The sequence below is a fragment of the Pseudopipra pipra genome, chromosome 1, assembly GCF_036250125.1.
Source record: "Pseudopipra pipra isolate bDixPip1 chromosome 1, bDixPip1.hap1, whole genome shotgun sequence".
Lineage (NCBI taxonomy): Eukaryota > Metazoa > Chordata > Aves > Passeriformes > Pipridae > Pseudopipra > Pseudopipra pipra.
The window spans coordinates 140505681-140529321 of NC_087549.1; the positions used below are offsets into that span (position 1 = coordinate 140505681).

Below are 23641 nucleotides of genomic sequence, written 5' to 3' on the forward strand. Positions count from 1 at the left end.
CATTTGTTTAGGAATGGGGGGCTAAAGACAGGGCAGTTATTGGAAGAGTCTTTGGCTTTGACTGCAGAATTCCTAAAGAAGAGGCCAGTTGCTTGTTCAGCACCACCCCCAGTTTTTGCAAGTCAAAGATTCATTTCTTTGAAGCCATGTCATACAGTGTGCTTCACAGCAGTGAAGGTCAGCACAGAGGAACAGAGTCCCATGCAATGAAGTGCCCAGAGCTGCTCAGCAGGCTAGGGAGAGATGAAGGTAAGATCCCAGTCTCATGCACTCCCTGATGCAGTGCTATAATCTTCTGGTAATGAAAGTCATGTTTTCTGGTCCCAGCCAGAGACTGAATCAGATGCACATGCTGAGGTTTGGATACTTTTCCAGATTTCTTGAACTTTGAGTTTGATGATGGGAAAAGGGATTAATGCCTTCTGCACTAGTTTGAATTTGCTGCATTCGAGTTTTATGCACAGGGGGAAGTTCTTCAGTGATTCCTCAGGGGTCTGAAGTTTAACTCGTGTATCATAGGACAAGTTATTTTGCTGGGTGCTCACTTTGCAGCACTTGTGGTTTTTAATTTCTTTGACATGTATTTCTCAAGAGTTTCAGGCTGTGTGGTAGGATAGATACAGAACAAGTTTGTTACTGTTAAAAGACCAATTCTGCTCATACTATTTCTATGCTAAAGATGATGCACACTTCTGTAGCAGTTTTTTTCCATTCAAACTATGCTGTTCTGGCGGTCTGTTGCTTTCATGATCTGGAATTTTGTCAAGCACTTCAAAATTTCACTGCATCAAGCTGTCAGGGCTGTCTAGTTCTTATGTGGTCTTACTTATCAAGGTGTAGAAATTTCATTTCAGGAGTTATTAAGGCTGCTGTAATTATTTTGACTACCAGAATGTAGTTGAGTGATCAGAAGCATTAAAATGCTTTTCTCTTATTTTTTCTCTCCATTTCTTTCCTCATCTATGTCCCCCTTTTCCTGCCCCTCCCCTTTTTCTTTTCCTGGCTTGCAGTGTTTGACTACATGATGGCATGAAAGAGACTGATTAGCAGCTCTGGATATCCCTTGAATATATGTAGCAGTTTCCCTTGTGCATAAATCTCCTTTAACTTGTCAAAATATCTTGAAATTTTTTCTGTAGTTTTATTTGCTAAATCAGCAGTCTGCAGAGTCAAGCTCCAGATTGCCAGAAGAGGGAAGAATCTGGTTTGCCCTTCAGTGATACTTACTGAGGAGATCAGCTTGTGCTGAGGACAGAATTCATGGAATGAAAATATTTCTCCACTTATATATAAATTCATCTTACCTATACCAGAACATTGCAAACACCACTCTCTTTTTATTCTTGGCTGAATTACTGAGAGCAGCACAACTAGAACAGATTCACATGTTTTTTAAATGCACAGATTTTTAAGTATTTTTTTAATAGTTCATGGTAGAAAGAACAAATAAACCACAAGGAAAATATGTGAAAGAGAAGGCTGTCTAAATTCTAATTCACATTCTAATACATTTGTTAGACTGCTCCACAGAGCTTTTACCTCTAATATGCAGTTTCATATGAACATATTCTCTCAACATCTGAGGTAAGGCCAAACCTGTAGCATTCAGATTTTGCAAACCTAAAGGAACTCCCATGTCCAGCCAGACCCTCTGTTTGCATTCAGCAAAGGTGTTGCATGAGTTCCCTGGGGTGCTCCTTAGCAATGGGGAGGAGCTGTGTTCTTTTAGACCCTCCTGCCCGACAGCCCACAGGCACCAAGTGCAGGTAGGGACTACAGTAAAAACCAGGGCCTTCTGCAATGGAGGAAGTCTTAGGGCATTAAAGATGCTCTGAGACTGAATGTAGGGAATAACAGAATTTTTTAATAAGCAGTTCTTACAGAAGCTACAGCTCTCAGAAGCAAGGTCATGTCATGTTACTCTGTTACTTTCACCTGTGAGCTTTGCACCATCTTCAGCTTTTCCATTGCCCATCTGGAAAAAAGATTTGTTTAGTCTGAGTTGTTTGAATCTGAGTAAGATGAAGGTACAATATATTTTTTGAATTATAGTTTCTCTCAGTCCCTGGCTGCCTGTCCACCTCTTTTCAATAATACTTGGAGTTTATCAGGGCTTTCGAATCCCTGGGGAATGAAATCATTCCCTTTGTTCACTAGGACGTGGCACAATGACTTTAACCACTTAATCAGATACATCACTGCTGGGCAGGGTTATGTCCACGTCCTGCTCTGTGTGCACAAATACATGTTTTAAAGAAGCAGGACTGTCTTGGAAAATCATCAGTAAATACTATCCAGCTATTGCTGGATAGTTAACTTTCAGATCCAATTCCTTTGAATTCATAATAACAAAATTATTGTGTTATACTTCAGTATCCCAAGAACAGTTTAAACATTCTCCAAGCTTAAGCTTTGTCGGCTGCTGGCAGGACACTTCTGCTGAGCATGCCAGAAGGTTTCATTTACCTGAATTTGGCTGATTTCAGACCATTACACTCTGCTTACTCTATTCAAACTCTGTTTTTGTAAGACAAGAAAGGCACTGGGTTAGGAGTAGCTTTTGGAGATTTTCAGCATACATGTTTTGATCTTTGTGGTCAAATACAGTAAAATGCAGGTCTAAGAATACTGAAGAACATGTTAGAAGGTCCCATGCTAATTTTCAAGAAAAAAAACCCTGTTGAAATTTATTCTTACTGCCTTAAATTACTTCAGCTTTTCAGGAAAGAATTAAACATTCTAAGGAGGTAGCTTTGGATAGTGGGTTGCATTGCAAAATATGGTACCATTTGTAATTTCTCATTTATCTTTTTTTTTTCTTTTTTTTTTGGATTTTGACTCTTTTTAGGAAAAAATGTAAAGAAGCCCCCAAAATCCTATCTAATTCATGCTGGCCTAGAGCCTCTGACATTCACTAATATGTTCCCAAGTTGGGAACACAGGGAAGACATCGCGGAGATCACAGAAATGGTAAATCTTTTCATTGCACTGGCTGTTTCCTATTGCTAGTAACTGTGTCTTGTGTTGTCAGTAACATTTGTTTGTGCTGTTTATGACAGCTTGTTTGTGCTGTCAAGCCCCCAGATCCAGAGAATGAACTTAGAAAGCACAGTTCAGGAGTCTGCGCAGGAAAAAAACCAACGACATAGCTGAAGTCTGACTGGGAGCGTGAATATCAGAGGCATTCCTTGTTGCTTTTTCATGTAACTTTTCATATTCTCTTTTTGTTAAAAGCAGGAAGAAAGTGTTACCTGAATCATCTCTTAGAAAGAGATGTGCTAGAGTTTAGCAGAACAGCTGTTTCAATCATGCAACAACATGCAGTTCTGGTCTGTCCACTAGATTTAAAGTGCAGGGGAGCAAAACACCCTGCAGAGGAGCAGCTGGCTCCAAAGGCTCCAGTACTGACTTCCTCACCTGGGATGTAGAGTCACAGCCAAATTACGTGTGGCTGCTTTAAAAGCTTCCAGTCAAGAGGCATCTCAAGGCAAATGACATTTTCTGTTTTGTAAGTCTTCTGCAGCCATCTTTAGTGCAAAACACTGGCTTCATGACTAAACACAGATTTCAGCCTCAAACTGAGTACAGGACATCCTTCTGCTAAGTGCAGACGTGGTTTTAGCTGTGAAATTGTTGTGGGGCAGGGCTTTTGGCCTCTGTGCACACCTGGATGTACAGCTCTGTGCTTTATGGCCCAGGCAGAGCAGGTTATCCCATGCTACCTGCAGAATTCCATGAGCACGGTTGGTGGTTTCAGCATTGTGATCCTGTTCTCCATTTTCCTTTTCTCTTCCAGGATGCGGACGTTTCTAATCAGATAATACTTGTAGAGGATGTGCTAGCCAAGCTGTGTAAAACCGTGTACCCATTAGCAGATCTTTTAGCTAGGCCTCTGCCTGAGGGAGTTGATCCACTGAAGCTTGAAATTTATCTTTCAGATGAGGACTTTGAGGTAAGAAGAGAATAGGTGCATTGTTACTCTCTGCATCTGTGTCTAACCATGCAGTAAAGCCATTTGCCGGTTATGCTACTTAAAAGTGGTTTTGCTAATGGCATATCCTCTTGTTTTAAATGCAGGTTGCATTAGAGATGACAAGAGAGGAGTACAATGCACTGCCATCTTGGAAGCAGGTTAACCTGAAGAAGGCAAAAGGACTTTTCTAAGCTGTGTTTATGGGAGTGAGCACTAAAGGGATGTTCGTTCTCACTTTCTGTGTCCTTTAGAAGAATTGTACCCTATATTTACAGAACAAATAGAAATAATCTGAAGTTAATAGTGACTACCTATCTGGAGGTGTGTAATATTATAAAAGGCCAAGAGAACTCTTTGAAAATGGAATTCAATTTTGACTTTTAAAGGCAACATGTTTAAGCTCGGCTCTCCTATGCACTTAAACAGTAGTTTCTTGAACTACTGCTTCAGGTGTCCTTTGGCTATATACAATACTTGCCATTTTTGTTTTTAAAGAAGTTCTCTTTGTAAAGTGTTATTTTGTTAGTTTGTGGATTACAAAGAATTTATATTTATATAAACACATAGAACAAGTATGTATTTAACAATGCAATATATATTCACTTTCGAGACTTTCATGTCAAAACTACAGAAAAGTAGCTGGATGGCAGTTGCTTGTACTGAATTAGCTATACCACCAATATGTATCTCCTACGCATTCTGAAAAGTTTCTCTTTGCAATAGTTTAAGAATTGTTCTCAGTGCTGCTTCAGGTGCTAAACCGAACAAAGCGTTTGTATTTATAGCATGGATTTCTTGAGAAACTATGCGAATCAACCTTTATACTTTATTATCCAAAAATGTATAGTGCCTTGTTTTTTGTGTACAGTTTATATACAAAAAAAAAAAGATTGGTCTGCATTTTGAAGATGGCTTAGAACAGTCTCCCATGTTACTTTTATAATAGTAGAAATAAAAACATCTCAGTTTCTAATACTTGTTGTAAACATTAAAAATGTCTTTTGTGATATAAGAACTGAAAGTAAAAGCTTCTGAATAAACTCCTAGCGATGCTCTGGCTTGTCATTATCTTGTACTGCTAAGTAATTGGAACCTTCCATAACGTGGTATTTTCTCAAAATATTTTAACTTTAGATGTCTGCAGGTATTGTACAGAGTTATAATTTGAGAAGCAGATAATGTAGAAAATAATCAAGGTATGAGATAAAATTATGTTGGGCAACACTTTAATGCTGAATGTTGGAACAGTCACACAATTCCTGTATCTTTTGGGTTTCCCTGTTTTATATATGAAACCAAAATTGTTATGCTGATTTTCAAACTTTGAAAAAATCTTTTCAACCTTTGTGCAATTGGGAGTAAAACTTGAGCTGAAAATGAACATTGTGTCCATTCTTTCAATAAGCACTGAAGTCAAAATCATTTTCATTCAGCTAATTACGACATTGAATAGAATCATCAGGTAAATATTTGCTATTGTTTGAAATGGTTTTTTAGGCATTTGAAATTTCTATAACAAGTTGTGTGGTTCCCCTCTGGTAGATTAGTGGGTTTCACATTTTCATTCTTGCCAGCATAAGTTTCCTTCTGCCCCATAGCTGTTCAGAGCTGCTCCTGGCCTGCAGAGGTGCTGTTGCTGCTCTTATCATTCTCCTAGGCCCAAGGAATTGAAGTAAGACCTTTGAATGAGTGAGGTCCGGATTTCCTCAAGATCTGCAGAAAGTATTGCTCCACAGTTAATCTTGCTTTGACAGATGGGTTAATAAGTTGTAAGCAAGCCTTATAAGGAAATTAATTAAAAACTTAGAAATAAAAAACTTAGAAATACACAAGTACAATTAACCTGACCTATTACAGGTGAATTTTCAGCACTGGAATATTTCCTTTCACGTACGTGGTTTCTGTCAAGAACTGAAATGAAATAACCCAAGAAAATCACAGCAACAGTATTCAGATGCTTCTTACACAGCCTCCAGCAAAAAGGTGTTTAGATGCCAGTTCCTCAGAGGTCCTCATCTGCCTTCTGCATGGGATACACTATTAGTTTGAAAATGCAGGTCTTTATAGTGACAAGTTTATTTTTCAAGCACTGAGAGGTTTCCAAAGTCACTGCTGTATTCGTCTAAGTATTTTTGCACCCATATATTTTCCTCTTTCACCTTCTCTGGTGATAAAATCAAGCAGGAATTAGGTTTTGATTATTCATGTTCAGTCTGTTCCATGGGGGTAGCAGGTTTCTCTGTTTTGATTTTTCTACTCAACAGACAACAGCTGATTTGCATAGCATGATTGACCTTGTTTTTCCCTCTGGCAGGGTAGTATCATTTGCTTTTGTGTTTTGAAAACACCATCAGTCCTTCAAGTGCTGCTGAAGGGCAACATTCACCCACCTTTAAAGCCTTTAGAATCTCAGCTAAAAGGCAAGATGAGCCAGCATGGGACCCACAGGCAGTGAAACAATTCACTGTTGTCAGTTCCTGTAAATTTTACACAATTTGGTATCTAATGTCCCAGTTCCAGGAACCACTACACAAAACCCAACTTTCTACTCAGGTGCTTTGCTCATAACTTTGCCCAGGGAAGCTTCAAGGTTTTGCAGAAAATATTTTATTATCCATAATATACTTGTTACTTATCAAAATGCTTTTCTGAAATGTGAAGCTGGCAACAGAAAGCAAGTCAGTGTAAGGACTCAGACAGAACTAATTTCCTGCTACCTTTCCACTCCACTATGAGGATGCCATTTATGGTTGGAAATTAGAATCACAGAATATGCCGAGTTAGAAGGGACCCACAAGGATCATGGTGTCCAACTCCTGGCCCTGCACAGGACTATCCCCAAGAGTCACACCGTGTGCCTGAGAGCATTGTCCAAACGCTTCTTGAACTCTGTCAGGCTTGGTGCTGTGACCACTTCTCTGGGGAGCCTGTTCCAGTGCCCAACCACCCTCTGGGTGAAAAACCTTTTCCGGATATCCAACCTAAACCTCCCCTGGCACAGCTTCAGGCCATTCCCTTAGGTTCTGTTACCATTCACCACAGGAAAGGCCATTAGAATCTTCTTGAACTGTGTTTTTACCCCTGCATGGGAAATGGAGCTGAAACAGATCTTGTCTGGTTAGGGGGAGTGGGTTAGTTTTTTTGCTTGCATGGGTTACCTGGTGTTATCTCCTTGTTTCAAATAGACCCCTAAGAACACTATGTCTAGGGTGAACTTGAAGGCAAAGTTTCTGGTGTAGGGAGTCTGTGCATGAAAAAGGCAGTTCTATCGACCCCACAGCTTCCAGGCCTTGAGCCATGATTTTTATCTCCTATAGTTTTGAACTGCCCCATCCTTACCCTTAAAAATGCAGTTCTTTGACTGCACAATCATTCCAGCACAAATAAGGATTTTTTTAGCAGTGAAATGGGCTGGAAACATGGATACATCAGTATGCCCCAAAACAGCAATTAAAACATTATGTCTGAAAAATCTGCTGCCTGTATGCTTCAGCCAGAAGAGGAGGGAAACTGGGAGGTGGGTAAAAGGAAAAAAACCTAATCTTTAATTGGTTGGGAGAGCTTGTTTCTGTCTATCACCATCCCACCTGTCTCCCAAACACGTACTTGGCTGAGGAGGAGTTGTGGACCCACATGCACAACTGGTGAAAGCTGATTCTGAGCTTCTCTCAAAGCCTGTGGTGATTTCACGGATAGGGCAGTGGCAGGTTGGTGCAGTGAGTCCAAGTGTTTCACGGCCCACTGGCGTAGAGCATTAACCCTGCTTGACTGCAGTGGCAGCAAGAACAATTTGACCAGTCTCTGCTACTAACTCCCAGTCTTTGTTTCCATTTTAAATTGAGTAGTAGATGAGGAGAAATAGCTTAAGTATTGATATGCTCCAAAGTGCCTGCTTTCCACTGAGGCCCCAGTTGACCTGATGCACTCTCCCAGTATGATGCTGGCAGCCAACAGCTGATGCTGCAGGGAATTCCCTTTTGGGCACCAGGTGAGGATCGTGCTCAGCCAGGCTCTACTGGCTCTGGGGACACATGGTCCCCTTTGCTTCTCACAGGGAGAATCATGGGGTTAATCATACAAGCATGACATGCTGCCACTGAAAGAACACTTTTAACCTTCCTCCTGAGGTTGGATTTGTGAATTGATCTCCAGTGGTGATGAAGGAGTTTGGAGTGCAGTGCTTGAAAGGCCAGGTTTGTTCTCCCTCCTCTGCTCTCATATTTATATGCCCTGTAGGATTAATGCTGATTCTGTGTTGTTTTCATGCAATTTGATCATAGAGTAAGAGGAGCAACTGGAAGAACAGATAATTGTGAGTAACTCACAGCTAACAGTAATACCTGCTGCTATTCAGGTGAGAGAGTAGCTAAAACAGCCCAAAGAACAGCCTGAAGAGTCAGTGCAGTTTCCTCACTCATGCTGGCTCTGTGGGTAAGTTTTGTTGAAATCTGTGACTGTGAGGTAGTGTGGTTGCAGTGTTAGCTTTCCTCTGTCTAAACAACTATCCCAGTCCTATAATAATAATACCAAAAAAAAGCCATCTAAAATAATGATATTTTTCCCTTCATGTTAAGCCTTAGCATGTGTGCTGTACTGGTATCTTGCTTGCAGTATTTTTCTGGGCTCTGACTTCTGAATTTGGAGATGAACAAGTGCAAAACCTCTCTACAGACAGAGACACGGTCCAAATACACGAGTGGTAAGTATGACCAATCCCAGAACGAAAAGGATGAAGCAGCAGCTCTCCTGCCAGCAGGCAGGAGGGCAATCCCAAGGACCATGCTGGTCAGCTGCAGCCCTACCTGTGAGAGAATGGGCTGCTGACAAATGTGGTACCTGTCCGAAGGGTGTTAACTTATCCTCTTCAAAAACAGTGTCTCTGTTTAACAAAGATGCTGGCTGCAAAGCAGTCACTTGCTCTGTGACTCGCAGGTGGTCTTAAACTCTCTGTTTGGCAGCCCCAAGATCTGGTCTGTATCAAGAATATTTCACGTGGGATTTTCCGGTTTGTGAGACTCAGCAGTAGATGTGGGGAATACACAGCCATATGGGAGCATTTCACCAGCCATGCAGCTGGCAGCCCTCTCTCATGGGGAGAACAGGCCTCTTCCATGTTTCTCTGTGCTCTGAGGTTACCAAGAGCAGTGTGGGCTGGGAGCCAGTCATGTGGAAACTATTCCAAAAACTGGAGAGCCACTGAAGGAGCAACCCCAACCAGCCTGTAACGCTGCATGCTCTGGAGATGAAGCTAAGTAAATCATCATCTGTGATTGTGCTTCTCCTGAAGTGTAGCATATTTCAGAGGAATGGTGAAAAAGAAGGAGTGCCATATGCTGTACGCACCATCGTCTTTCCTGAAGCTGGGCTACTTTGCCTTTGAATTCTCCCTGCCCTTTATTCTTTAGGGAATCGGTGCAATGTGCCCAGGAGCCAAGGCAGCAGGCCATGAGATCTGCAGCAGGGACTGCATCTTCACATTTTCATGTCAAATCTTGTGCTCTCCCCAAGGATGTACAACCCAAGGAGCAGAGATGGGCCTATTCTATTTCTACAGCCATAGTTATATAAGGGCAGCCCCATGACAAGGTCCACATACAGTCCTGATCCACTGACAGTTGTGCTCTTGGCAACAGAGTACCACTTTTATAAAGCTTTGTAAATCACTCCTGCTAAGTGTAGCCCTTGAACTAGCACAGAATATATTCTCACAGCAAGACCAGACTCTGGGCAAAATTCTTACATTCTGTTGCTAAAAGATATATTTATGTAAAAGAAACAGTTTCATTTTCTGCTCTCTCATTGCAGTAAGGAACTGGAGTATGTGAAGAAAGCCTTCCTTTATCTATTCAGTTGCAGAGATTCACAGTAAAAGCTACTGATGGTGAACCTGGGGTCCCTGGCTCTGCTACACCTGTCTGCACACACACAGTCCCGGCCCTGCACTCGCAAACCCTTGCAGTCGTGCGTTTCTACATGTTTGTCTCTACCAATCCAACGAAGCTGAAAGGGGCCTTGAGGGACTGCTAAAAATGTTACCTAAACCACCCCAAACTTCTGCTGACTCCTCTGAAGGGACCTGCCCATAGAAGTAGTCACCAAGTTACTGAACTAGAGGAAAATCCTAGCTCACATGCACTGCTGAAAGAGCAAGGGAAGGCAGGAAAAAACAACCTGTAGTGTCACCATTTGCTATTCTACTAGCTGATACCTGTTCAGCTTCAATTTTACACTCCCCTATTCCCCTCTGTGTGTTCCAGGCTAACCCCTGTGCTAACCCCTACATTCATTTTTCAGTGCCAATTGCTTGGTAACACTTGTGCTTGGTACTTGTGCTTGGTAACAGAACACTGACATTTAATTCCTTTAATTCAGAAATGTGCTGTATAAACTGGTAACTGTTTGCATGTGTGGCTTTTAATTTTCTTTATGCAGCCAGTAAACATATCATAGCCTCAATATGATTGCTACTCTTGGTTGTGGTGACTGGCTGTGAAGAAAGGCATCTGCTTCCTAGGTCCCAAAATTGGATGCTGTATATAATAACGCTGTTGAAGTGGTAACACTTTATTATTAGTGCCTCTGTTAGTTCACTCAATAGTTTATAAAGTGCTCACGATTTATAGACAGAAAAGTAATTGATTTGGCTTGGTTTATCTACAGGGGTCCAGGCAATATTTTATCATTTCACTTCTAAAGTTGTTTTTGAACTTTGGTCATTTATGCAAGTAGTTTCCGAGTAAAATCTCTGCTGGTTCTAATGCTTTTTTGTTTCCCAGCTCTGACTGCTACCCTCATTTCACTGAAGTCTTACAACTTAAATACGTGCGTGTTTTTTTAAACAATTCTAACTTCTGTATTTGAGGAATATGATTGATGGTGCCTTGCTGCACAGTTGTAGAGGGTGTATTCCCTTACACACCACACTCCCCACCCCACCCCCAGTTCTTTTCAAGTGGTTTGTCAGTGACCTGGGAAATATGATTTTCTATTTCAAAAAAGATTTTCAGAATTTGGCTGCAAACCAGAAGCAGAACCATGCTGCACCATACCACACCATACCAGTGGAACAAATACTAAGAAAGGCTGAACATTTCACAAAAGGAAAACTACTAGAAACAGTCTGAGGTTTTAACTTTCTCCAGAAGCCTCTGGCTTACTTAGTATCAAAATTCCCAGCAAAACAGACTTAATTTTTGCAATGCTTTTTGTTTTAGATAGAGTCATGCATTCTGCCAACACATGACTGCTGGATGAGCAGCCTTGCAAGACAGACTCTGCAGTAACAGATGCAGCACTGAGGGCTGGAACTAATATGAAGCATAGAAGGACTGACCAAAATTACAGAGAGCATCAACATGAATGAATTTTGAGAGCCCTGCATCTGAGCAACAGATGGACAAGTTGGAGTCCCTCAGGAATGACCTGTGAAAACGAGATCCTCTGGAATCACCACTGGTCTTGGTACCAGTTTGGACAGACACCACAGTAGCAGATCCACAGTTTGCACTTAAAATACGTGTAGAGACTCCATAAGGTGAGGTTTATGAGAAGCCCATATTGGTTGGACAAATAAGATACCACCTGCCCCAACACACCTCATTTGTTGATGTTCATACACCATAAAACCATGTGCTAGAAGAGTATGTGTTTTTGTATTTGAGTATCTTACCACTTTTGCCTAATTTCTGATGAACCAGAACAGGCAGCGGGCTGTGAGAGCCTGGTAGCCATATATTTGCTTAGAGGTTTTAGTTTTATCTCTAGAATGAGATGGTCCTTATCAGACACAACCGAGTGTGGAAGTGGAGCTTCTGGAAGCACACGCATGTGCAGCCTCCTCGCTCTGTCACCGGAGGGATCTAACCCTAACCCTATACCAAACCTTCCCTATTTTAGCCAAACTCATCGAGTTAGAAAACCCTTAAAGTAGCGTCTTCCAAAGAAGAGGGCTGAGCCGCGCATGGGCAGGCAGACAGAGCCCAGGAAAAGCTGACTGAGGATGTGTGCTAATAAGAAAACGGTCCTGGGTAGATGGGGTGGTGATTGAGCCTTCTTGAGAGGGAAGAGACGAGGAAAAACCACTGGAAAAACGTCGGCACAGAGGGATTAAATGGGGAAAAGTCACGGCTACAGGAGCACGCACCTGCGGGCCGGGGGGGGGGCGGGAGCGCGGCTGCCCAGCCGGGCCCTCGCAGCGCCTCCAAGTCCTTTTGTCTGTGCCGAGTTCGCTGCCGCTGCCCGGCGCCTCAGGCCGGGCTGCCTATGGCCGCCGGCCAGGGGAGCCTCCGGGGCCTCTCGGCAGCTCCTCAGCCCCACCTCGGCGCCCGCTCCATCCATCCTTCCCTCCCGCGGCCGTACTGTGCGGACGGGCCATGGCGCCCCTCGGCCGGCAGGGGCCGCCGCGCCGCCGCCCGCGGAGCGCGGCCCGAGGCGGGGCCGGGCAGGCCTCGCTCCGCCTGCCCGGGGGAAGCCGGCTCCGTCCGCCCCACGGGCTCGGATCGGTTTGTTGTGCATCTCCTCACAAGGCGGTGAGAGAGTGCCCGGAAGGTGTTACCGGTGCTGCGGGCTGCCACTGCCTTTCCAAAGGATACTCCTCCCATCCCAGCTCATGGCTGCGGGCACTGGGCTCCGTGCCTGGCTCACCCCAGTCCGGCGGGGTTGCAGAGGAGTCCCACAGCCCGGCACTGGCCACCGTGTGCCCCTGGCGCTCCACCATGAAGGGCCGCCCCGCTGCACAAGCCCCCTCACCTTTTGGCGAGGCTGCCTTTAGCAGCCGCATTTCCCCCCCGACATCCCACCGGGGTTTCAGGCCTGTCCTGACCCCTCTCCCTGTGCAGGCAGCGGTGATCCCAGCCTGGGAACAGGAGCTGTGGTTGGAATGAACCACAATCCTCCATCCAGAAGCACATGGAAAGGGAAAAACTACTTTGGCCATGAGAACTGAAGTGGTCCCTTGGGGACCATAGCCCAGGGCACAGAGGAGAGGGAGAAGACTGACTCCCTGCTGATGCTGGCACTTCAGCAGGGGCAGTTTTGAGGCTGAACATTTTCACTGACAGCTGAGTATCTGGTAGCCTGTCTAAGCAAGCCTGAGTGCTGAGGTCCTGTTTCACGTGGCAGCTCTGGGAATGACTTCCTGGCAGACACGGGGGTTTTTCACATTCCCTGCTCCGGAATAAGTGTGGGGCCACCTTTTCCCTCTCCCTTAGGACCCAGTAGTTTGGGCCAGCCTGGCTGCAGTTGTGCACGGAGCACATGTCAAATGCCAAGTGCCAGGGAGTTTGTGATGGCTGCGCGTCAGTGGGTATGGGTAAGGTAGATCTACACCGCCCTCCTCCAGCCCCATCAGCACACACACGTCTAGTGGCTCTTTCTTCCCTACTCCACCAAAGTAATTGGCACGTTGACTAGAGAAGTGGCTCGCAGCTGGCACGAATCAGCCGCGGCTCGCTGGCGCCAGCCGCTTCACTTTGAATTCGCTTGCTTGCTGTCGCCTCTTCCTTCCCCCCTTTCTTCCCAGAGCCACACAAAGAGCTGGCAGGGCCACTCGCCAAGTCGGCGGGCACTGCTCACCTTGCCAAGCAGGGCCCTCTTCGTGCCCCCTCCCTGCCGCCCCCCCAGCTGCTTCATCCCCACTACCATTGTGTTCACTTGCCTTTGAAATTGGCAGGAGACATCAGCCGTGCTCAGATGATGAAAAGAGAGAAGCACCTGCTCCTGTTTGGAGCTTGGGTTTAAAGAAGTGCTTGGGCTGAATACATATACCCTTATTTGTGTGCTTGGGGGCAGAAGAGCTGGAGAGGGACTTTATTCTGCTGCTGAAATATTCAGCCAGGTCACAGTTCGGCAGTTTGCAGAGAAACCACCTCTTCCACCCCTTCAACCCTCCTCCACAACTAATTTTTTAAATCACTTTATGTGCTGAATACTGACGTGTTTTTTACCTTGCAACAGGAACACTGTTTGGACAGGCTGAATGGACTAACCAACAGCAGTCTTCTTGCCCCTTTACACAGTGACAGTGTGTGTTGTCACCTTCATACATCGTGTCTTTTGAAAGCATTTTGGTACCACACAATTTCAACTTGTAAGACACATTTGAATGCCCAGGAGGAGACAGACAGTCTCTAACATCAAGTGAGAAGTGAAGGACATTTTTCCAAGTCATGGGAACTAACAGAGTGAGGGTGATGGAGTCATGGAGTATTGTGGGCAGTTTGCTCACTTCCAAAGCATAGATCCAAATGGATGACCAAAACCAGCTTGGATTTTCTTCTCTCGCTTGCTATGACTTTTTCGTGGGGTTTATTACTTTATATGTAGAAAGGGGAGGGAGGTGGGTCTAGCATATTTTCCCTGAAGCAAAGTACTGGTTATGAGCCCTGTACACCCCAAACCAGGCAGCAGCCCAGGGCTGCCCATACACAGAGAGTTGGTAACAACACGAGGTGCAGCCTGGTGTCCCACAAACGTAGCAGTGGGTCTGACAGCAGTACTGATGTGTTCACCTGGCAGTTCTTTCAGCCACTGCACCTGAGCTAATAAGCTCTGGATTTGTTAGCTTGGGCACAGCATTGCACTGACATCAGGGTACCTGCACTGGTTCCCAGCCCACCAACTGGGATGCCTCTGGGCTGTTTTCCCGGATTCTGGTGCTGGGTAAGCACAGGCAATTTGAAAGCCAGGAGCTACGTCATTCAAAATCCCCCTTTCTCACTTTCTGTAGCACTTACTAAAACTGAAGCCCTCATAGATCCTCAGCCTTTTCTCCTGCCTCCATCTCAAGAGGAGATGGCCAGGAACGGACAAAATAAGGGAAGGCATGGAAGCAGCTATAAATGGCTTTGTCACTGTGACCACTGCAGTGCCCTGCCTGCCCACTCTTCCTTTTATCCATATTCAGCCATCAGATTGCAGAGCATCTTGCACCTGAATCTACTTCATGGCTCCACACAGGGGCTAAGGTGAGGTTTGGGGAAGCAATCACCACGACTCAGATCTATAGTCAGCAGAGCTCTACTTGTTTCAGCTGCTGGATTCCATGATGAAAGTCACCTCATTCAAAAGGAGGCAGGCATATCATCAAGTGGATTGTATCCAAAAGGTTTTTCCCTCACCCCACTGACTGTAAAGTAGCCCGGGGTGTATGGCTGCACTATCCAGTGAGGAGAGAGGAATTTCACCATTGGAATCTAGAAGCATTTAAGTTTTCTCTGTAACCCAGGGCTCTGCACAGCATGTCTGCCCTGAACCCTTACCATTGTATTGGGACTCCTCAGATTCCTGCCTAGAGCTGTGCAGGAGCTCAGGGTCCTCCTCCCCTCTCTGAGGGACCCCAAGGCACAGGGGTCTCTGCACAAGACACACCACACCTGGCTGCGATTAGGCTGGCAGAGGCAGCACAAGCTTGTATTTGCCCCATAACACTGTAATTGGAAATGTGGAGAGACTTGGGGTTGATGTCTGGCCTGAGGGGCTACAGAGTCCTTACCTTCCAGATCATCTCCCTGATCATCTGATGTCAGTCTGCAGGGGCAGGGGGAGAGCAGAGGGGGAAGTTGGGCAAACGACTACTGTGTCATCTACCAGGCACTTCAGTGCTGGGTATTGAGGTTCTGGAGGTCACATAACATGGGCCACTCCATGGAGCTGGCCCTGCTTGCCCGGGTATCAGGCAGCTGGGTACCACGAATGCTGCATGGATTGAGTCTGACTTAGTAAATACGGTTTGTGGAATTGTGTGCAGTCTAGTGAAACCTAAGCCGTTTCCTGCTAAAGAGCCTTTTTTCAAAAAGCTGGATCAGTGAAGTTAGGAACACTCACATCAGCAGACATGATGCCTCAGTCATTGAGCAGGAAAAAGCCCTGAGGAACTGAAAAGTGCAATGATGAAAGGCCACGAACAGCTGCTGAAAGTGTTCATGAACCACGAGTAACTTAACATAAAGAACTGAAACAGAAATAAAGCCTGGTTTGATTAAATGGTTGGATTCAGGAAAGCAAGTCACATCCTGGAAAGCAGCTTATGTAGGTGTGTGATGATTCAGGCTATTTCTGGAGAGGGAAAATATGCAACACCTTGCTGCCTAAAGCGCAGGCCACCCCACTCCCAAGTAAGGCCACAGACTTCCACTGACCCTTGTCATCACTCCTTCCATCCCTGTGCTCTCAGGGAGTATTAATATTCCTCTGCCTATTCTTTGCCTCCAAAACTAAAATACACATGCACACACACGCACACACACATGTAACAATTCCCACATTGCTAAAATTCATTCACCTACCCAAAAGCAATTTCAAAGGTGAAATTCAAAGGTGATGAACCTTTCCACTCTAGATCAGATCATGCCCAGAGCTCCATTCTTAAGGGTAGCACAGTGGCCAAAATCCCTGATGGAAACTATAAGCATTTGGCATCTGAAAGAACACGTCCATTTTTGTGTCTAACCTCAAATACCTGCTTGGACGTAATACCTGATTATCTTCCCTGAGAACCCAAGGGAACTTTGCAAGTCACCTTAGGAGATGGTCCTGTGACCACGTGGGTCAGCTGGGGACTGCTACTGATCTTGCCCATATAATCAGGTAGGCTGGAAAAACAAAAACCATTTGCTAACTCACAGTTTGTCACTACTACTTGTGAGAGGTGGAATCCTGTGGCCCGAGTGATTTCTTTGCAAAATGGCAGGCAGAAAGCCTGGCTACACATCCTGGTTCATATCTGCTTTCTCTGTAATTTGGCCCAAGCAGTCAAAAGCAAATGAGGGAGGATGTAGCAATAATATGGGGGAAGCTGCGAGGTTGAAAATGTGAGCAGGAAACAACGAAATTAGACTGCGCTTGAGAAAACCAAAGTTAATACATTTGGGGGGAATAGTCTGAGAAACTACTGGTTAATAGGACAGAGAAACCTGGAAAGCAGGCACATCAGTTAGCAGCCACTGCTGCATGGTGGGCCAGGACAAGCCCATGTGATTTGGGGCTGTCCACTGAGGTACCACATCGCAGAGTGGGGTGTGCTGGGGCTGCAGCAGGGCTGTTGCAATCATTCCTGTGCACCTCAGCCCAGGGGTGATGTAGACAGGCTGGAGGCTTTCAGAGAGCACCACCACAGATGAAAGGTGGGAGGGAACAGCTGGATGAGGAAAGCCTGAAAGAATTCAGCATAAACAACTTTTCCAAATGATGACTAAAGGAGGAGGATATGATAACCCTCTGTAAGTATTTGAAGGCTATAAACACCAAGGGTGGCTCATGTGGGATAAGAGTACATGTAACGGGATAAATGCATGGGCAGTAAAAATATGTTTTATGCGAAGACACAGGTACAAAGTAACAGAAGGTGGTAGAGTTTCCCAAACTAGGGGTGGAAGTCCAATCGTTAAACTGCTCCAGGTAGGAGAAGAAAACAAGGCCACGTGCTATTGGAGCAGTCCAGCAAAGGAGAAGTAGATAAGGTAGGTCCTTTACCTTCAGGTCTTTTGCTGTGAGACTTGCTGTTCCATGGAAAAGAAAAACTTATACTCATTGCCTTGCTTAAAATCTTCACCAGAATCAACCTGAGAACAAAATTAGGCAACAAGACTCTTTTTCCACAGCGGTGAAGAACGTTGCTTATCATAGCCTGGAATTTTCCCTGCTTGTGCAATGAAGGAGGTGCGACATTCTGCTCTATGTAGGTTTTGTTGAGGATGGTCCAGAGGACATAAAAACGGATAGTTGGCTGCAGCCAGCTATCACCTGTGTCACTGGCAGCATGCCAGCAGTGGTGAGGTGACTTCATCTCACACTGCCTTCTTCCTGGAAGTTAACTTCAAACTAAGTCCGGGTGATAAGTGACAAAATGTTCCTCCTATCCCATGGCAGTTGATTGCCCTCTGGGAAATTAGGTGAATAGGCTTTGCACATTTCCAAAACAAATTTCCATACTGTGGTCAGTGGCATAAAAATTGAGTTTGCAGTCTTGTTCCTGCAGAGAGAAAGGTCTGGTTGGACCCCTTTTCATCCTTGGAGGGAAAGAGATCCTTATAATGAGGCTTTTCCCAGTATAGCCAGGCCATTTTATAGAAGCAGGAGATACAGATACCACTCTATTGACAAGTCCAGTCTACATGGCTCTAAGCACACCTTGGACTCTGCTGTCAGATGTAAGATGTTTCGGTGCTGCAGGCCCCTCTGGACAGCACAGTGAACAGAAAAAGTAAAAATAAAAAGAAAAAAAAACATTTCAGGGAAAACTTATTAATCTTAGAAACAATGAGGGGACTTACGAGAGGAGCACAAGGGAGCATCCCTTCACCTCCCATTTGAATTGATACAGAATGTGAAGTCACGTATCCTGCCTTTCAACACCTGTCTTGGATGCCCTAGGTTACCCTTTGGGTATCATGTGTGGTCCTGTGGCCACAAAGACAACTCAGGTGCTCAGTTTCACATGCCCTGAGCTGTACTGAAATGCATCTGTGTAACAGATATTGTACAAACTTCCACTATATTTATTTACTTTCCAAATAAAGCCAATGGCCAGACACTCTGTGATTTGCATTAAGCAAGTACTTTTGTTAGGAAAAGACATTTCGAGACAGTTAAACAAATCTAGAAATAAATTTTCCATACAACATATTGTTGTCATGGGAGCATTTGTTGACCAGGTATCCAGTGGCCAAGTTGTAATTAATTCCTGGGATTGCAGCAACAATCAAACTAGGGAAGGGGCGCTCCTGTTCCACCACTAATTTCTCTTCACAGTAAAAGTAAGGCACAATTTTTTACCTCATGTTTATTCTGACCCTTTGCAGACTCTGGCTTGTACAGGCATTTTAAAGGAAAAAAACAGGTCTTGGATGCAATCCTATCACCTGCCAATTGCTCTCATCACTTCAGTCAGTGTAAAGCTAGGCAGAAAAGGGCTTTTTTTTCCCCCTCTGTCTCTCTCTTCCTCTCTCACTCCCCTAAATCTGTGTAATCTAAAGAGGCTGAGGTATTCAGTGCTGCTCATACTCTGTACTGTGTCTCATTAAAATGTCAGACTCAGCACTGCACACCCAGGATGCTCATTCCTATTGACATCAATGGACAATGAAGTCAGTGGGAGCTGGGAAGTAGAAAAAGCCCCCAAACTTCTTTATGATGAGACTAGTGATCAGAGTAGCTTTAAATTCTGTTAAATTCCTCTCATGTCATTAAGCAGAGTTGTCAGGCTGTCCGGTCCAACACAAGCACGCAAACATTTCAACAAGTTTTCCCTTTCTGTGGGACTTGGGAAAGAAACGTGTGTCTGACACTCACCCGTGCTCCGCTGACGGGCTGTGCCAAGGCTTTCATGTCACTGGAGATCGGCAGAGCATGAGGAAAACGGATTTTGCTGCTGTGTTTCCAGGTTTTATAATGCATCACACAAACCATTTAATAAACACACAGTAAAGTGGAAAATAAATCATTCTAAGAGAAGCCCAAAGTGATCTGAAAGCCAAGCACAAAGCTGTCACTCAGCTTCTATGGGACAAAACCCTTCTTTCCCTTGTTTTCAGATTGCAGACTTGAGTTAGCAACTACTGCAAACTCAGTTGTTCTTCACATACTTGCTTCCAAACCCCAATATATTTTTTAATGGGAAAAACAAGACTGCTCACAGAAATAATGTGCAACCTGAAATAAAGCTTTGATCAGAGCTAAAATTACGGCTTGGAAAACTGTACTATTATTATCTGTCACCGTCCTCACATTTAAAAGGATCCTTGTACTTTCACATTTGGCAAATACATGCCTTGCCCATGGATGAGACTTTTATATCCCCAAATATGTCCAATAATGTTTCTAGTTTAATTCTAGAAATTATTTTAATGAGGACTGTCTCTCCTCTAATAAACCAATATAATGGAAGCTCATTAAATATAATCTAAAGGTTTCTCATGTCATAAATCATCATAATATTTTATCACATATGAAAGAGCTGTTCAGCATTTTTAAGTGTCCCGTACATGAACTACTTTTCAAGGATACCGCAGAGGAATTGTTTTTACACTCTGTTTTCCCCAAAGAAAAGCAAAGTGTTAAAGTTTCTACTTTGGTTCTCATTTCTGCTGCACCAGATATTTGTTAGGGACCTGGTGGCGACAGGGTCCACATGGGCAGCAGTGCTGCTGCGCTGCAGACACGGGCACCAACTCCTTGAAGAATTCTAAACGAAGTGCTAAAAGGAGGCAGTGTGGCATAAGCCATTTAATTAGCATGTTAAATACTCACATATATTTTTAAAAACAGTGCCAGCTGAGCAGGAAAGCAGCATAACACACAGTTTGAAGGAAACAATCATATTTGCAAACTTTTTTTCTTCATATGTTGATTGTTGCCTTTTGAATAGTAAAGAGAAATCTGGTTTTTTTGGAAGCAGAACATACATTGAAGTCCTTTATTAAATCAGCTGGCTGAACTGCAACTGCTGAAGGCAATGGTGAGAACTCACTTCTTCTTTTGAAAAGAATCTTCTTGTTCTGGGCATGATTTGGGCTATACCAGTTTATTACAGATATTGAACTCTGCCTTGGAGGGTAGGGGCACACACTTCAGCATACATCATTGCAGATTTCTGGGACACTGAAAGGCTGCCAGAACAAGTTATCTTGCTTCACCTGGAACCAAGTGAAAAGGAGATTTCTCTCTTTGATTCCTCAGTATCTCAGCCCGATGAACTTGGAAACTCAACCTACCAAATTCACACGACTTGAGAAGGTTCAGATTAAACCTATGGGACCAGACTGTGCTTTCCAGAGCCTTCTCCTGGCATTCTTCCTCTAGCAATCCCTTCCAGTTCCATTGGCCCGAGGACCAGACACAAAAAAATTAAGGAAAATGCCTCAGTGCCAGCCCTTTAGCTGCCGCCTGGTGCAAAGCTGGCCAAGCACATACACACGCATTTCTCCTGTTTGGGCCATCCTCACTCAAGGACCAAGTGGCAGTGTCCTGCACAGGCAGTATCCTATAGAGGCAGCAGGAGGCAAGCAGGTATCTCACCTGACATTGACTGTAAATAGGCATGGTCCCACTGCAGCCTCTGCTGCCCTGCAAAGATTTGTACCTGGGACATAAAGGGCTCACACTTTAAAAAAAAACAAGAAAGCCAACAAAAAAAAAAAAAGCCAAAAAAGCCATCACTCCATCAAGTCTGGTTTTAGAGACACTAGGAGTTGTTTTAAATGTATGGACTAGCACTGACATCCAAAGCACAGGTGTAGGAATTTTAAAGAGCTCCTCCCCCAGCCCTGCTCTAGTCAGAGCATCACTGCTCAGGGGAGCAGGAGGCCAGCCTCGTTGGTAGGTGTTCTGGAGGCCCATGGGAAGGGAATTAATGCTTCTTTGGGCATTATGTTCTGCTGTGCTCCCTCTCCTAGCGTTATGGAGGGGCAGCCAAAAGCAAAGCTGCTGCCAGCGGAGAATAGAGGCCTGTAGTGACTGAACAAGGGGCAACAGTTTTAAAACATAGACATAGACTGGACATAAGGGTGAAACTTTTGATGATGAGGGTGATGAGACACTGGAACAGGCTGCCTAGAGAAGTTATAGATGTGCCATCCCTGGAAGTGTTCAAGGTCGGGTTCGTGAGCCTTTGAGCAACATGATCTAGTGAAAGATGTCCTTGCCCATGGCAGGAGGGTGGGACTAGCTGATCTTCAAAGGTCCTTTCAACCCAAACCATGCTGTGATTCAAAGAGACACCTGCAGCTGAGTGCCAGTGAGGGGGGAGCTGAGAATGCTGGGCACATTGCAGGATTGGGCCAGGCATATAGACAAGACTGGGCAAGGCAATCTTGACCAGGCATGTTTTGGTTATTGAGGACTGGTCATTTGGAATGAATGCACTCTAAAAACATATTAGATGTCAAGGTCCTGGCAGCTGGAAGCTGATGAAATGAGAAGGCACCTGGGGAAATCTGGGAGCAGCAAGTAAACAGGAGATTGGAGACAAAACTGAAATTTCTAAATCCTTTTCTTTACTAGAGTTTCACAGTCTACTAGATTTGGCCCAAGCTGACATGAAAGATCTGGTGTGTTTCCTGTTACGCATGAAAAATGGCATACACACCAGTAACATCAATGTTATTATAATTTTTTTTAAAATTGGACTTCACACATAATTTTTACTAAAAATACATATTTTGCAATTTATAGTTCATCTTAGCCTGGCTTTCCTCATCGAGCATGACCAGAGTTTTGGGAAGAGTGATGAGATGTTGTGCCTCCCAGGCAATGCCCATTGCTGTCCAGAGCTAAGTCAGTAGTGCCAATGTGCCACCTGCATCTTTAATAATGTCAAAGAACTTCAAAACACTGACATCTGTTCATGAAGTTTGAAGTTTAAGTGATTTCTCAGATATGCAAGTCAACACTCTCTACCTGGAACCTTGCTTGGAAAATGTTTGACATTTCTATAGCAGGCATTTGCTCACTTAGGAAAAAATTATCCAGAGAAAATAAGGGCTTTGCTGCTCAGCCAATTCTTATGCACACCACAAGTGAGCTCCCCTATCCTCTCTTTTCTCTACATTGTCATATTTCTACAAGAGAGAAATGCACCACGGCCATCAGTCTGGTTGTGGACTTTTCCCTCCTGCAGGAACTCTGCTTCACTGTTCATACATTGGCATATTCTGTTTTATTTTTGCTTGACAACTCACTATCAGACGAGTTTGGTTTTTTTCTTTATTTAACTTAGGATACTTCTAATTGCTCAATAATGTAACAAATCTTGTAATGGGATTTGAATTTTTGCTCAAATACCAAAATCCCTGGCAGAAGTTCAGTATTTCTTACAATTTAAGCAGGCCTTTTTCAGTATTTTAAAGTGTCTCATCTTTTTTTAATAGCTTTGTGTACACACTGTAGGGATTTGGCCATATAATCACATGACAACTTGGATGAAATCCAACCCAGATCAGCTGCTCTTACAAGAACAAATCAAACAGGCTTGGGTTTTTTTCCCTTTACTCAAAACAAGAAAGAGGGCTGGAGCTGCGTCGGCTGCCAGTGAGTTGGAGGTTAACCCCAACACGCTGAATCTGTGGCTGGGTTCATCTTTCACCACGAGGTTCATTTTTCACCACGAGCAAGAAGGGCATGTGTGTTTCAGTCATGCACACTCACACATACATGTAGAGAGCATGATGGCCGTGCATGGCTGCATAACAAAATAAACACAAACCTGCCCCATACACCAAAACAGGGCTGTTTGGTGCCATGGTGGTTATGAAGCCAGACTGGAATAAGTGCCCTGCTCACTTAGCAACTCCAGATGTATTCAGCAACCTGTCAAATCAGGCCCTCTTGTTTAACTAAATCACAGCAGCAGCAGCACTTGCAACCCCCGTTCAGGTCTGGGGGGAGCTCCTGTCCCTGTTCTCCCCAGCACGGCTTTCCCAGCTTCAGTCCCCGTGCATCAGCACTGGGGAGCAGAGCCCAATGACACAGCATGGTCCAAACACATATTTCTTCCTTATAAAACCACGGAACAAGACATTTGGCTTCTGTTACCAGAGTCCTAGGGCATAATTAATCCACCCTATCTTGCATTTTTAATTACATCTGCACTCAAGGATCCAAGTCTTCCACAACCCTAATAATTCTAAGATGTAGGGAAAATATTACAGCCATTTTCACAGAGAGAAAGGCTGC

The 23641-nt window shown here is 44.3% G+C and overlaps 1 protein-coding gene and 1 long non-coding RNA gene across 19 annotated transcripts in view; one reads left to right on the forward strand and one right to left on the reverse strand.

Annotated features, from left to right (window-relative positions):
- Positions 1–5038, forward strand: part of SVIL (supervillin) — a 138819-nt gene extending 133781 nt beyond the window's left edge. For all 18 annotated transcript variants that reach the window (XM_064636586.1, XM_064636602.1, XM_064636523.1 and 15 more), the window contains 3 exons: positions 2849–2970; positions 3797–3952; positions 4078–5038. In XM_064636586.1, the coding sequence (XP_064492656.1) occupies positions 2849–2970; positions 3797–3952; positions 4078–4164 (365 nt within the window). In that variant the 3' untranslated portion in view covers positions 4165–5038. The remainder of the gene's footprint in view (positions 1–2848; positions 2971–3796; positions 3953–4077) is intronic.
- LOC135403110 (uncharacterized) lies at positions 1843–12854 on the reverse strand. Its single transcript, XR_010425310.1, has 2 exons — positions 12117–12854; positions 1843–1975 (listed from the first exon to the last, which is right to left on the reverse strand). It is a non-coding gene; the product is annotated as an uncharacterized LOC135403110 (long non-coding RNA).
- Between the last annotated feature and the right edge of the window lie 10787 nt (positions 12855–23641).